Source organism: Opisthocomus hoazin, chromosome 11 (assembly GCF_030867145.1).
Source record: "Opisthocomus hoazin isolate bOpiHoa1 chromosome 11, bOpiHoa1.hap1, whole genome shotgun sequence".
Taxonomy (NCBI): Eukaryota; Metazoa; Chordata; class Aves; order Opisthocomiformes; family Opisthocomidae; genus Opisthocomus; species Opisthocomus hoazin.
The window spans coordinates 23,919,451-23,934,803 of record NC_134424.1 but is presented as its reverse complement, the minus strand read 5'-3'; the positions used below and the strand labels follow the sequence as shown (position 1 = coordinate 23,934,803).

At 50.3% G+C, this 15,353-nt stretch overlaps 1 protein-coding gene across 4 annotated transcripts; it reads left to right on the top strand.

The window, feature by feature from the left end:
• Window positions 1-2,936: 2,936 nt before the first annotated feature.
• On the top strand, window positions 2,937-12,627 carry CNBP (CCHC-type zinc finger nucleic acid binding protein). 4 transcript variants are annotated; one of them, XM_075432559.1, is made up of 5 exons: window positions 2,937-3,066; window positions 9,433-9,552; window positions 9,835-9,930; window positions 10,116-10,317; window positions 11,563-12,627. In XM_075432559.1, the coding sequence occupies exons 2-5, from the start codon at window positions 9,450-9,452 to the stop codon at window positions 11,678-11,680; spliced, it is 519 nt and encodes a 172-aa protein (XP_075288674.1). In that variant the 5' UTR covers window positions 2,937-3,066; window positions 9,433-9,449; the 3' UTR covers window positions 11,681-12,627. The 4 variants fall into 4 exon arrangements, with proteins under 4 accessions (XP_075288674.1, XP_075288677.1, XP_075288676.1 ...); XM_075432562.1 differs by having other exon boundaries at window positions 2,940-3,066; window positions 9,838-9,930; XM_075432561.1 differs by having other exon boundaries at window positions 2,940-3,066; window positions 10,119-10,317.
• Window positions 12,628-15,353: the final 2,726 nt, after the last annotated feature.

Below are 15,353 nucleotides of genomic sequence, written 5' to 3'. Positions count from 1 at the left end.
TGTTCTTCATAAATCGTTCTTGGGTCTTGGAATTTTTCAGGCAGAGCTAACACAACGGAGAAGTCTGGGACTGACATAAACTTGTCTTTTCCTTGCACTTAATAAATTTAAAGACTTTGTACTTCTACCTTGTTTTCTCTCTGCTTTGTTTTCTGTAGGAAGTACTCACTGAGCCTGGAACAGATGCCATGCCTCTTGCTTTTGTTCTTTAACTGCAAGACTATCCTTTGCCTAAATATCAGAGAAACCTGTAGAACAAGAATTGCAAGTTTTATTAAGATACAACAAGCCAAATTAATTCTTGAGGTAAGTACACAAACCAAATGCTGTTAGAAGACTTTCTTATTATCTGCTGGGGGAAGATTTCATCCATTATAATGAAACACAGCTAAAAATATCCTATATTATAAGAGCACTAGAACTGTATTTGAGGCAGTGCACTTAGAGAGGATGATTGATCTGTCACCAGCAGTAACACTTCTTGAGCAATGCATTTTCACTCACAGTTGCACCCTGCTTCCATTTCAGCTACACAAGAGTCTGGGATACCATTGGAAGTTCCTTCAAATAAAGTAAACAGTTTCGATCTGTTCAGCGAATTTACTGGCTGTATGAGTCACAAAAACTTTCGATGACAGTAAGCCTACAGATTGCCACCCAGATTAAGCTTGGAGTTTCCCAGCCTCAGGGACAGTACCAGAAGTGCAACCAGCAAAACACAAGAAACAGAGAAGTTGTACTACAGTTGTTTTGTCAGTCTGAAATGCCCAAGCCCTTTTACAAAGACTCATACAGAAGTCAGGTAACCTCGATGCTGATGCAATCCGGCCTGGTTTAGTTCTGTAGAAAATAGGGCGTGTTATAAAACACACGACACAGACACACAAGTACGGCCCACAAAATACAAATAAAACCAAATGATGCAAAGTCCATCTGAAATGAATTGCACTTAACAGCATGGAGGAAGAGACATACGGCGTTTCTCATATTCTAATAAAAGAAAGCTAAATAGTGCTATAATATTAGGTTTACAGCTTGAGGAAAGGTCAGTCCAAAGTGTCTCCACGACCAGCCCCGCACCGACGTTTTCCTCCTGCATCCCAGGGCCCGGCGGGGCTGCCTTGCTCTTACAGGCTGGGGGATGGAAGGATCGAGAGCAGCCCTGCTGAGAGGGACTTGGGGGCACTGACAGACGAAAGGCTGGACATGAGCCGGCAATGTGCGCTGGCAGCCCAGAGGGCCAACCGTGTCCTGGGCTGCATCAGGAGAAGCGTGGCCAGCAGGGCAAGAGAGGTGATTCTGCCCCTCTACTCTGCTCTGGTGAGACCTCACCTGGAGTCCTGCGTTCAGCTCTGGAGCCCTCAGCACAAGAAGGACATGGAACTGTTGGAGCGGGTCCAAAGGAGGGCTACAAAAATGATCCGAGGGCTGGAGCACCCCTCCTATGAGGACAGGCTGAGAGAGCTGGGCTTGTTCAGCCTGGAGAAGAGAAGGCTGCGGGGAGACCTGATTGCAGCCTTTCAGTACTTAAAGGGAGCCGACAGGAAAGATGGGGACAATCTTTTTAGCAGAGACAGCAGTGACACAGGATGAGGGGTAATGGTTTTAAACTAAAACAGGGCAGGTTTAGGCTGGATATAAGGAAGAAATTCTTTACAATGAGGGTGGTGAAACACTGGCACGGGTTGCCCAGAGAGGTGGTGGAGGCCCCATCCCTGGAGACATTCAAGACCAGGTTGGACAGGGCTCTGAGCAACCTGATCTCGTTAGCGGTGTCCCTGCTCGCTGCGGGGGGGTTGGACTAGATGACCTCTGGGGGTCCCTTCCGACCCAAAACTTTCTATGATTCTATGAAAGGCAGTTCAACGTGAAGCTGAGATGGTGGAATTTGGACCGAGACGACGACGACGACCCAACGAACGGCACGGCTGTGGGCATTGCCAGCGCGTTGTACTTCCCAGGGCACTCTGCAGAAGTGGTTTTGGTGCCATGCTCGGCCACTAACCCACCTACAGAGTTCCTAGGCAAGAGGGAGAGGGCTTACGTAAAGGGGGGTTGGACTAGATGACCCAGAGGTCCCTTCCAACCCCTTACGTTCTGTGATTCTGTGTAAACGAAGGGGTGATATTATTTAGGAGCGCTAAGACACAGGTTCCGAGTGAGTAAATGCTGTTCAGTAGTTCAAAAACCCTTTTCCCTCTTGTGTCTCTGGCTGGGACACGCGAGCACCCCAGCGGCCTGCTGGCCGGTGCCCCCGCCGGCGGAGCCGCCGCCAGCCGGGCCCCGTCCTCCATTTCCTGGCGCTACCGGCAGGCCGGCAGCCAGCCCGCGCCGTCAAGATGGCCGCCGGGCCCTGGGCTGGGGCGGAGGCCTTGGTGCCTCGCACGGTGCCCACGGCGGGGCAGCGCCGGGGGGTGGGCAGGCCCCGGTGGGCGAGGGGGCGGCGGCTCCTACGCTCGCCTCAGCGGGGCGTGCGGAGACGCGCGGGGAGCGGCGGCGGCGCCGAGCTGGTCTCCTCGGGCGGGCGCGGGGCAGGCTGCCGGAGGGGACGGGAAGGACCGGCCAGGCAGGCGGCTCCCCGCACAGCTCCCGCCATCCCTTCGGTCGTGCGCAGGGCCGAGCCGCGTCTTCCACGACGGCAGCGTTCCCCGCCGCGGGCTCTGAGCGCGGGCTGCGGGGGGCGGCGCGGGCCCCGCCCGGCCTCGCCCCGCCGCCCCTCAGCGCCCCGGGAGCGGCCGCTCGCCGCGCCGCCAGCCCCGGTAGGCGGGCCCCCTCCCACCTTTCGACTGCGATGGTTGGACGTCCCCGTCCGCAGCTCCCATTGGCCGCCCGGAAAAGCGGCTTGAGCCCATTGGCTGAGGGGTGGGCTCTGGCGAGCCGTGCGCAGAGTAGTAGGGCGGGGCGGGGCGGGGCGAGGCGATCAGGGGGGAGCGGGGAGTGCGTGGGGCCGTGTGCAAGCCGCGTGTGGCGCAGCCAGAAGGGAGCGGGGCGCGGGCGGGCAGAGCCGGGGCGCGCGGCCTACTGTCGTCCGGCGGGCACTGCCGCAGCGGGGCCGGGAGGCCGCAGGTGACCGCCGGGCCCGCCCGGGTGGCGGGGGGAGCTGCGGGAGGCCGGGGCCTGGGGCCCGGGCCCGGGGGGGAAGGCGCTGGCGCACTCGGGCCTAGTGCGCGGGAAAGTGGCGCCGGGCGTCCCGGGCGCGTCGGGGAGCGGTGCCCCGGTGGCGGGGGGATGGAGGGGGGTGGATGGGGAGCGCTGGGGGGGGAGCGGGGCCCCGCGAGGGCGGGCGGCGGCAGCGGGTGAGTCAGGGCCTGGCGGGTTCCGGGAGGCGCCGGGGGAGGCTGCGCCGCGCTGGGGGAAGGGGGGTGGGGGGGGGTGGATTCTCCAGGCCCGGGAGCGGTCTCCTACCGCTGGCAGCGCCCGGACTGCCCCCCGGCGTGTCCCGCTGGGTGGGCCCGGCGGCCGGGGTGGCGCGGCCCGGCCCGAGCCCCGCGGTGCGCGGCCGCCTTCCCGGTGGGCCCGGGGTGGAGAAGGCCTGGGGAGGCCGGGGCTGGGCGGAGGGCGGCCGAAGTAAAATTGTTTGTTCTTTTTCTTTTTTTCTTTTTTTCTTTTTTTTTTTTTTTTACTTTTTCCCCCCCTTTTTCCCAACCCGGCGCGGAGCGGGCGGGCCGCGGCCCGGCGCACCACGTGGCTGCCCACGTGCGAGGCCGGGCAGCGGGGCCCAGGGGCTGCGGCCTTCGCCTCCCGCCGCGGACGGGGCCTGCCCCGGATCCAAGCGTGGCCTATAAATGGGTAGGAAAAATAGCCCCTGGCGTCCGCGGATCCCGGGCTGGCCGAGCAGCCTTTTATTTGAGTTCCTGTCAGGCGTAGTTCTCAAGTAACCGCTGCTACTCGTTCAGTATCCGGAATTGTCATAAGGAATTATTTAACTTAATAGCAGGTTTTATTTTCCTTTCAGCATTTAATAAGATCCCACTGCTGCGCAGCGTTAGGGTTGCCTAGTCTGTGTTTTCCTCCTCGGTGCAAACTTGCCGAGAGAAGCAATTCTGCATCTGTCTTCGGTTTGAGGAGGTTAAATGAGTTCACTGGGCTGTGCAAGCACCTTGCTGCTTACAGGCTTAACCTGCCGTTTTGTTAAACTTCATTAATTTGCGTTAAAAAGTTCACATGTTGCTGATGTTGTTTACTTCTCTCCAAGTTTAAAACTTTGTACAGATACCAGTAAATAACAAAAGGGGAAGATAGTAGGATGTGCCTATTTGGTAGATAATCTGTAGTTTCTCCAGCTCTATATTAACTAGTATGGGTAGGCAGAGAGTGCTTTTTTGATGAGCTTACACTCTCCTTCTTCTGATTTGTGTCAGTAAAGCTATCTAAGAATTACTAGTCTAATCAGAGTCATGATGTCTCTTTGACCTGGCTTCTGGCCCCTCAGTAGGGATCCAATTTCTTGAGTTTTACCTGATGTTCAGCATTCTTGGATCAGCTTGGCTGTGGGATGTATTATGGGGACCCAAGTGGAGCATAGGGCTTGGCTTTGCACTGTTACAGTTTTTCTTGAAGCTTCAAACTGCTTCCCTTCAGAACTGGGGTATTGTTACCTGGTGGTCACCATACTTAATTTTGTTTCTTTTCTAGTGAGGACAGAATCCCAAGGCGGGAGCATCACTAGCTCTCTGCAGCATGTTTTCAGATTACAGATGTGGAAATTGAAGCAGCTGAATACTGAGTAGCTTTGGTGGTGGTTGTCTGTCCTGTGTTCAAGAATTCTCAAAACATGCTTCTTGGGAAATAAGAACTCCTTAGGGGTAGCATTTCTCTTTAAATAATCAGTGTTTTGACTTCTCTTTTGAAACTAAATGCTAGCACTTCTGGTAGCAGTCCTTCTTGCCTTTGTATTTCCTTACCTTACAGGAAGCAAAGCTGTGCTTCCTGTTGCATAGGTGTTTTGCCATGTTCAGGCTGGTTAGATTCAGGTGTGGTATGTAGGTTGGTCCCCAGCAGCCTGGAAGGAAACAGCTGATTTCTTAATGTTTGGCTCTTCGGTAAAGCTGACTTGCCAAAGAGTTCTGAAATATGCTGGCTTTAGCAGTGTTTTTATCTAGTCTGTCCTTTGACTGAAGGAGTGAAGTCCTATTAATATCGAATGGAAGTGATACTTGTAGATGAAAAGAAGCACCTGGTAAGTACAATGGAGGTAATTGCTGCTGTTACATTGGGCTGTAGAATTCCAGGGAACTGCTAGTATCCAGAAGAATCACAAGCAATCTTGGAGGTGAAGTTCAGCTTGCTTTCTACTATGAGAAGCCTGAGTTAGTTTTCCCTGAGTTTGCTAAAACAAACGTCTTCCTCAGAGGGCATCTAGGCTAAAAGCCCTATGATAGGGAGCATTGCAGTGGAGCTTAGTGGTAGTTCTTTCCATGGTCAGGTCTAGATGGGCTGCTAAAACAGACTTGGATATTGTTGATTCTTGTGCATGAAGACTGGAGACTCCTGTTGTAAAGGTTCTGAATGTGTATGAACTGTAAAGCCACAGAAAGACATGATCTTTCACTTTGAAGTTTCTTGTATTATGAGAAGAATCACAAAGAACTTTGAGTTTTGTTGCTAAAGTTGCACTTAAAAGCTTCAAATCTGACCTAGGAAACCACTGGTGGCACCTCTTGGATCTTTGAGCTGTTCTCAGCCCATGATCTTTAGCAGTAGGGTAATCGTACAGAAGTCTAAAATTCGTTCTTAATAATGTTTTGCCAAATAGCTGAAAGATGACTTATTTCAGCTTCAAACTACAGTTAGGGAGCTGTGTAGAAGGAGTTCAGGTAAATGACTGCCTTCTCTTTGGCGGAAAGGTAAGGTTTAAGGCAACTGGGATTGTGTTTGTTCACAAGTTTTGGAATCTAGTCTGGGGCAGTGGCTTATACATCTTGCAGAATTTGACCTGGCTCAGAAACGCTAGATGAGGCCATAGTTCTGATTTGTTCTCCATTATTACTTCCGTTGTCCTGGTGGGGTAAAAACCCAGTTCTGGGATGTAAGGGGGAAGGGGGCTGCGGGATCCAGCTGCTTTGTGTAACACATTTGAGCTGTGGAAAACACTGGTAGATGTGACTGAGTGAAAACTTTGCAAGGAGACTTAAACAAGTAGCCTTCTTGCAGAAGGCTCACTTAGGTGGCCTTGATAGATAAAAGGAACTGCTGGAAGCTTGCCTGTGATGACAAAATGGAGGAGTACTGACTAATAAAGGAGAACTTGAACTTGGATGGTTTTTACTGTACTCATTTTTTTTCTCTGGGAAGTAACTGAAAAATGTAATGGTGTCTGAACTGCTTGGAGGCTGCCCATTTAAGGACTTGTCTTCTGGATATTGCTCCTTAAAGGTGTCTGTGGGCTTTATCTGAAAATTGAATCCTCTCATGGTTTTTTTAAAAACAATTTACACGGGTGGGGAATTTTGTCCTGTGTAAGGCTGCTTAGAACGCGGAGCAAGTAAAGCTGGTGTCAGCTGCATCCACCTCTAGCTGGTGAGCTTGTATTCAGTTTCAAATTGCTTGCAGGAAGAATGCAGAAGTTAAACATTAAAATACTGGTGAAGAGAAATTCCAGGCCAGCTGTGTGTTACTTTTATATGCTTCAGATACCTTAAGATGGAGGAGTGTGCTTTGTAATCATATTTCTGTAACCTTCAAGTATCTCTGAGTTCAGGGGAAAACGGGGCCTCTGAAGATAAAGGTTTTTAAATTTTTCAAATAGTCTTGAAGGATAGTTGTGCAGAGACTGTTGTTTGACTTCAGATTTTTTTTACTTGGTTTGCGTAATCTTACTTTGCCAGTTTCTTGTATACCAGAGGAAAAGAGACTTTAGGTTTTCCTCTTGAAGGAGCAGTTAACAAGGAAGCAACTTTAAATGAGATTTAAAACTTTTTTCAGAGTCCTTTGGGGCAGTGAGTAGTGAGCTTTTGCCCCTTGTGCAGTTCCTGACCCTGACTGGCAGACTGACAGACTAGGTACAGGCTGACAGATCAATCTTTGTATAAAAACGTTTTCACTGTGTATGTAAAGCAGGTCTAGCTGGCCTGTTAAACAATTGTCTTGTACCATATGTTAACCTAAGGGGTTATGTGGGGTTCTTCATAGGGGTAACTGCTGGCAGCCCTGTCACTTCATGCTGTAGTTTCAAGTTCGTGGTGTGGAGTGAAGTCTGGTAGTCGTTAGTGTCCGCAGAGATGTACTGCAGCTCTGTGACAGCTGTTGGCATGCCGTTCTTCTCCTTTTAACAGGTCTTACGTTGCTGTTCTATAATGTTTTAATGTGAAGACTTTTTTTAAGAGAGTTGCAAGCTGAGTGAAGAGCATATCTTGGTATGTAGTTCAGAGACACCCATCTTCTCCCTCTTAAAATTCAAAGCGGCATCGACTGCTGTGCCTGAGCCGAGCTGCTGCAGTTGGCTTTGCTTGTGTTTTTTCTGTTCTGCAGTGTCAACATGGTTGCTATGAAAACAGGCATAAACAACAGCACACGGAGTGCCAGCTGCTGCCACCATAGCAGACAGCTCTTCACCCTTGGCTGTCCTAATAAGATAGTTTGAAATCCTGAACACTTGAGATGCAGCGGAGAAGACTGGGTTATGTGTAAAACCCAAGTATATCTCTCAAGTGCTCAGCCAGCCAGTTGTTTTATTCTTGTTTAGATCTCTTTAAGACCTTCTTGCATCGTTTCATTGCTGAGCTTAATTTTAAGAGCAAATGCATACCATCATCTGGTCCAGCTGGAAGGTAGATGTGGGGTTACAGAAGTAGCATGCTACACTTTTTCTCTCTTGTACTTTAAATTCTCAGGCTTCTACTGGGGTTGGAAGGATGGGTGGTCACTTCCGTGTGCCGAAGGTGGTCGGGGAGAGAGGAACTGTTGTGAGGGAAGAGTGGCTAAAAAGCCACAGGAGATGTGTTCAACATGGGAGTAGTTTAAAAATAACTAAATAAAAATTAGTGTTTAGATACACGGTCTCCATTTAAGAGCTAAGTGTCAGGGTGCTGAATCTGGTTCCATCTTGAGGTCATGTGGTGTTCTTACTGCTTCTGTAGTGGCTTCCTTCAAGACACGACTCATGAATGTTCTGGTAATCTGGGATGCTGGATGGTCTGGGGGTAGGGAAGCATTCAGGGACATGAATAAATGGTGGGGTTATGGGGAGATTATCCTGGTGGGGGATCAGGTAAACTGCCGAACATACCAGATAATGCTGCTACTTCTGTTGGGTTAAGAATAATGAATTGGGAGAGAGCTTAAGGAGACTACATCAAAACAAAACTTGACATGCATATTTTTAGATTAGTGTACTTTAAACTTGTCTTCAAGCACACTTTAAAAAAGACTCCCAATTTAAACATTTAACTTCCTTGTTCTTTTCTTTCTAGTTCTGGAAGTCTTGCATAACTGTTGTGCAGCTTAGGGGAGTTGCAGTGCTGTGGCCACAGTCTGTTTAAGCTACCCCATGCTAACCACTGCTGCAGCACTGTGGCAGAGTGACTTCGCTGCGCTCGGTGGAACGCGTACCTCCGTTCCCCAATATGGGCAAAAGAAGCGGTTTGTGCTGTCTCGGACAGGCGTGCCTAGCTGATGTTCCCCTGGCATTCTAAGGATGTTTTCCAAGTGTAGCCTTCTGGATATCTGGCAAGTGTCTGACGTCTTTTAGGGAAGCCAAGTGTCTTAAACGTTTTCTTTCATGTAAGCCTGGGAGTGAAGTACGTGTCCTGAGCTATAGGTTATTGTATTGAAGTTGTAGTTCTTGCTTGTCGGAGTTTAACTGCTATTTAGGTTGTGAAAGAACTGAAGTCTTCAAACATCCAGCTAACGTGCTCTGTAAGGCTGCAGGTTTAGTACTGCCTGTTGTTACAGTTGGCTTCTAGAATGGAACTTGATTAGTCAATAAATGTGGTAGCTGACATCCAGACACTTCAAGACAGAGCGTAAGAACTGCCAGGAAGAAGCAATTTGTAGAGCTAAGTAGCTGGCGTTTGAGTTGAACTCTGAGGAATAAGGGAGGTGGTGCATTATCAAAAGAGAACAACAGCAAGGCTGGTGAGACAAGAGTTAAAGGGGCCTACTTGTTTTTTCCCCGCTCCTAAGCATTTTCTATGTTTCTGAAGCGAAGACTGGCTACAAAAACTAATTAGAAGAAAGGTTGTGTAGCACACTGGGTTTTTTTGGCTGTTCAGAGCTGTCTTACGCCAAGCAAAGCCGAGACAAACTTGTATGGCCTACAGGGGTTCTAACAGTTGTGATCGGATACAGTACAAGAAAGTAGTGATGTAGTCGGAAGTCCTGCTTGGTTTTCACGGCTTTGCCGGGACGGTGTGAAACCTCTAAATCTCTTACTTTAATGTGGCCTTTGGCTGGGGGAGGCGAAGGTGTTCTAAAAGTGTCTGTTTTCCTCAGGCAGGTAATCTGCAGCCATGAGCAGCAACGAATGCTTCAAGTGTGGACGTACTGGCCACTGGGCTCGGGAGTGCCCGACTGGAATTGGCCGTGGTCGTGGGATGAGAAGCCGTGGCAGAGGTGATTGATCGCTGTGGTTTTCAGTTTGTTTGTGTAGTCAGACCTCTAGCTGAGCGTTCTGAACAGTGTGTAAAACCGCCTTTGTTAGACTGAAGTGAGGAAGTTAGGATACAAATTGGTGATAAATTTTCCTGGTTCTTACCTCTGCATCAGAACTTTTCCTGGGGCATCTGAGAGTGGAGCTAACTTGTCAGTTCAGCTGTCGGTGTCCTTGATTAACTCTCTTAAGAATGTTCTGAACTTCATCCTTTAAGCCTTTTTTCTCCCGTTGCCCATTTCAAGCAGGCTTCCAGTTCATGTCTTCATCTCTCCCGGACATCTGTTACCGCTGTGGTGAGTCTGGCCATCTTGCCAAGGACTGTGATCTTCAGGAGGATGGTAAGTATCACTAAATATTCGATCTGTTCAGTCGCGTGGGCAGAGGTCTGTGGTTGAAGAGAAGGATACAGTACACTGATTGTAATTAGCTGGAAGCAAGCTGTACGTGTCCTTCCTTAGAAGCGTGCTACGTCTCACTCTACCAAGGTTTTATAGTCTTGTTTGGTATGTTTTTCTTATTGTGGAAGCCTGCTATAACTGCGGCAGAGGTGGCCATATTGCGAAGGACTGCAAGGAGCCGAAGAGGGAGAGAGAGCAGTGCTGCTACAACTGTGGCAAACCTGGCCACCTGGCTCGTGACTGTGACCATGCAGATGAGCAGAAGTGCTACTCTTGCGGAGAGTTTGGACACATTCAAAAAGATTGCACCAAAGTGAAATGCTATAGGTAAGAGCTGACGAGAGACAGCAGCAGAATGTCGCTGAAGTGATGGATGTGCGTTCTGTGCCTAACTTTGGTTAGGAAATAAAGCTGAAACTTTGACCAGGTAGCTTGTTTTTTTTTAAACAGTTACCTGCAGTTGTTCAAAACTGAGACTTAAACAGCTGCTAGCAAAGTCGGGTACTCGATTCAGTGATGTCCGTCTCTAGGCGGTCAGAACAGCGCAGGTGTTAAACCACTGAGGCTGTACAGGAGAAGGGGCCGTAGCTGTTTGTGGAAGGTGACACCAAGTGCTTGCCTGTGGCAGAGACTTAAATCACAGCCGGGTGCCCTGTGTCTGAGGCTGGAATGGACAGACTCCAGCGGTTCGCATCGGTCGACCGGCACAGCCGGCCCCCGCCGGGGTATGCTTGAGTAAGGAGTCTGGGTTATGGGAAGTGCACATCCAGGTGGACGTTGCATCAGTTGGAAACACCAGGTTCAAAATGCGGTCTGGTTTTTGAACACAGGCCTATGCCAGGAGCAGCATGTTCCCAGAATCACAGAATAGTAGGGGTTGGAAGGGACCTCTGTGGGTCATCTAGTCCAACCCCCCTGCTGAAGCAGGGTCACCCAGAGCAGGCTGCACAGCACCGCGGCCAGGCGGGGCTGGAATATCTCCAGAGAAGGAGACTCCACAGCCTCCCTGGGCAGCCTGGGCCAGGGCTCCGTCACCCTCAGAGGGAAGAAGTTCTTCCTCATGTTCAGACGGAACTTCCTGTGCCTCAGTTTGTGCCCATTGCCCCTTGTCCTGTCACTGGGCACCACTGAAAAGAGCTTGGCCCCATCCTCCTGAAATCCTTCCCGGTTGTAGTATTCTTCATCCCCACCAAGATTCCTTCCTGTGCAAGAAGGAGAGAGAACATGGTGCACCTGAGTTAAAACTAATCACTCTCAAAACAAGGCTAAACTGCTGACAGAAGCATCGGAGCAGGCAAAGCCTGACACACAGTAAAAAAAAAAAAAAAAAAAAAAAAATCTGCATTTGGTGTACAGCCATTAATGTGAGTTGATCAGTTGGGGACAGTTCCTGGCTCTGGTGAAGACAAACTTGCCTTGCGTCAAAGAATTCTGGAACACTGAAGCAGGAGCCTTGAATGTGGAACGAAGGATGGGTGAAGCTTAGGTAGACCATGCACTGGACCAGGGTAGGATTGCTTTTCTGAGTAGCTGTTCTGGATGGTTTTGATAAAATCGTGTTCTCTTTTGCAGGTGTGGTGAAACTGGCCATGTAGCCATCAACTGCAGCAAGACCAGTGAAGTCAACTGCTACCGCTGCGGCGAGTCAGGGCACCTTGCACGGGAATGCACAATTGAAGCTACAGCCTAATTATTTTCCTTTGTCGCCCCTCCTTTTTCTGATTGATGGTTGTATTATTTTTCTCTGAATCCTCTTCACTGGCCAAAGGTTGGCAGATAGAGGCTACTCCCAGGCCAGTGAGCTTTACTTGCCGTGTAAAAGGAGGAAAGGGGTGGAAAAATCAACTTTCTGCATTTAACTACAAAAAATGTTTATGTTTAGTTTGGTAGAGGTGTTATGTATAATGCTTTGTTAAAGAACCCCCTTTCCGTGCCACTGGTGAATAGGGATTGATGAGTGGGAAGAGTTGAGTCAGACCAGCAAACCCTCTCTGGGTTACGTGGAAGTGATCCTATGCAGGAGGAAAGAAATTCTGGAAGTGTCGAAACTTCCTCATAACTTTAATTTTAATACAATGGCCTTGGATTGTCTGACCTCAGTAGCTGTTAACACCAAGTAATATCTGTATCGGGCCCTAGCTAGAGCATATAGCTGAGTGGGAGTAAAGAAACAAGATGCACATGCCTGTTAATGGCCATGAGAGAGAGAGAGAGAAATCGGGAATAAACTTAACAGTAATTCAGTCAGCGAATGTTCACGTTGGAGATACAGAACGTAATGGGAAGCTTTTGAATAAATATTTGGAAGTAAATCCGAAACCCAGACATCAGTGCTCATAGCATATACAATTTGGAGCTATTCAGGAGTTGCAAATAAATGCATTTTCACAGAAATCAAGATGTTATTTTTGTATACTATATCACTTAGACAACTGAGTTTCATTTGCTTGTAATCAGTTTTTAAAGTAAGATGGTAAAAGCAATTGAAGTCCTAGAACATAGAAAATGTAATTTTAAACTATCAATAAAGCTGGAGGAGGAAGGGGAGTTTGGCTAAAGTTCCTTTTGTTTATTTTTGGTTTTCCTGTACACAGTGCAAAATAACATATTAAAAAGGGGTATGTGGAGGTGTATGAAGTTTAGTTTGGACTTTTCTTTTGTACTGTCTTACGTGAAGCTTCCATCCGGTAGCACCGAACCGTAAATGCATCCGGTACTGCTGCGCGCCTGCGTGTTCGTGCGAGCGGCTCGCCTGGCCTCGGAGGGGGCTTGGGAGTAAAGAGGTTCCACGGGCGACAAGGGGGGTGCTGTGGGAGTTCCTGATGGATGGGTGCTGGGCTGTAAGGCCCAGCTGTAGGAGGTGGGTGTTCAGCACCTGGTGGAGGCTGACAGCCTGGGCGTGGGGCTGCCCTCGGGAGCTCTCGCGGCTCGCCTGGCCTCTGGCTGGCTGCTCTCAGGGGTAGTGGGCTGGAGCCTGTTGGTGTGGGCGTCTGCACACGCCAACTGAAGGCTTTGCAGTCCCAAAGTGTTTCTGAGGGGGGGGTGTGCTGTGGCGCTGAGAAAATCGCGTGGGCTGTTGCGTCCCTTCCACCCCCTACCATTCTGTGGATCTCTGGACAGAGAGAAGTACCAAGCTGATGGTCCGTGGCTGTGCTGGAGCAGAACTGAATGGGCACTGTTGCTTCTCTGCTAGAGGTGTGTTACAGCTCGCCAGTTCCACCGTGACCGTGTGGTCGCAAGGCTGTTCATCGTGATGCAGCCATGCGGTCACGGGCCTGAAGGTCACGGTGTCCCAGGAGCAACCTCGGCCTGTGGCAGGCAGCAGACAGCAGCACACGGGTGAGGCTTCAGAAGAGCAGGAAGAACTCTGCGGCTGGTGAACTAGAAGATGGCAATGAGGGTGCATAAAAGCAGGCGTCCTACCTGAAACAACCTGAAGATGGTCAAGGAAATCTCTCATCTAAAACCACATGTCCAAGAAAATTGTGGTGGCTGCAGGTGCTGTGTCGCATTGCGTGAACTCTGATCAGACTGCCGCTGTTTGGAGCCGGCTGCTGTAGAAATCTAGAGTTCCGTAGCATGTAATGAAATGAAGATTTGTAAAGCACTGAGGTTTTCAGCCTGGGTTCAGTTTTCAAAGCCTGTGCAAAATGCTGAGCCGTGGTTCAGGGAGAAAAAGCAGATTCTTAGAATACGGAGTGCGGGGTGACTGGAGCCCAGGCTTTGGAAAGGCCGAGCTGCTCCTGCTGCAGAGACGGAGGGGAGCAGGCGCTGGGAAGGGGTCTCTGCCCGAAGCGCTTGGCAGCTGCCGTGCCCAGGCGGGATAAATCCCCAGTATTTGCTGCTGCCTGGTCAGGGTGAGATGAAAGGCTGGTCCCGCAGAGCATAAACCCGGCCTGGGACGGTGGCGATGCCCTGGCAGGGTGCCTCGCCTCCGGCCTCTGGGCTGAAGAGCTCCTGGGGAGCTGGGGGGGGAAGGGCTGCTGGCCTGAGTTGGGGGGGGGGGTGATGGGGGGTGTGCTTGGCTTCGGTGGGTGGTTTTGCGTGAATGCGCTTCTGAGTCTTAAACATGGCTGCCAAAACCCTCCTGAATCCACGCTTGGGATGAGTGCGGTGTCTCGGGGCAGCACAGAGCGCTAATCGTAGCCTGTTCGCGTTCAGCCTAGTTAGTATAAATCAACTGCGTCGTTACATGTAATTATCCTAGTTAAACAGTAATAAGCGAGCAATAAGCAATGAAGCGCTGTGATTACGAAGACCTGAAAGTCTTTGGGACTTAACCTGTAGCTAAAAAAAAAGTGCTCTGTCAAAGGCAACGTGCTGGCGACGTCCGTGATCTGCCCTTCTGTTCCCGTGGAGCTTGGCAGTGCAGCTTGGTCGTGAAGGTCTCGCAGCTGCTGCCTTCTGCTCTGGCACGGCGCTGCTTTATTAGCACGGAATAATCTGTGGGAGTCTGGAAAGCAGTATCGTTCTCTGAGAATGATCTTTGGTTTTAACAAAGTGGGGTTTGAAAGCTGAGAAACACAAACTAGGATGTAATTTCAAAAAGGAGAAGATTATTCCAGCTGAGGTCTCTCTTCCTACCCGCCTTTCTGCGGAGAGCAGTTTAGGATGATGTGGGCGCTGCTACTTCAAGCGTCCTTTGCTTCAAAGTTAAGATGAACAAGCAAGTAGTGATTCACCAGAAATTGTGGGGACTTTGACAAATCAAACGTAACATTTCGTTTGTTGCACGTTTGACGCTGAAGCATCTCCTCGTTTGTTTTGAAGACCAGTCCCACGCCCAGCTTCAGTGTAGTGGTTTTCTTAGGCCTGGTGGGTTGTACGGATCAAGAAGGCAGGGAGAGAAACGTGTGGTAGACAGGGCTCTCTGCAGGGCTGGCGTTTTATGGGAAGGGAAATCACAGAATCACACAGAACGGTTGGGGTTGGCAGGGCCCTCTGTGGGTCACCCAGCCCAACCCCCTGCCCAAGCAGGGTCACCCACAGCAGGCTGCACAGCACCGCGGCCAGGCGGGGCTGGAATATCTCCAGAGAAGGAGACTCCACGGCCTCCCTGGGCAGCCTGGGCCAGGGCTCCGTCACCCTCAGAGGGAAGAAGTTCTTCCTCATCTTCAGCTGGAGCTTCCTCTGCTTCAGTTTGTGCCCGTTGCCCCTTGTCCTGTCGCTGGGCACTACGAATGTTGCTGAAGCTACTGGGAGTCATTGAATAGCCAGTCTTCCCAGTTTGGTGTTCAGACCAGCTGCGAAGGGCTGGTGTAGCTGCTCCAGGGACAGCGAGGTCGTGGTCTGTGCATGGCGGAGCACGGGTGGCTTGGTCAGGGGCTGTGCAAGTCTGGACAATGGGAGAACCTCATGGTGTC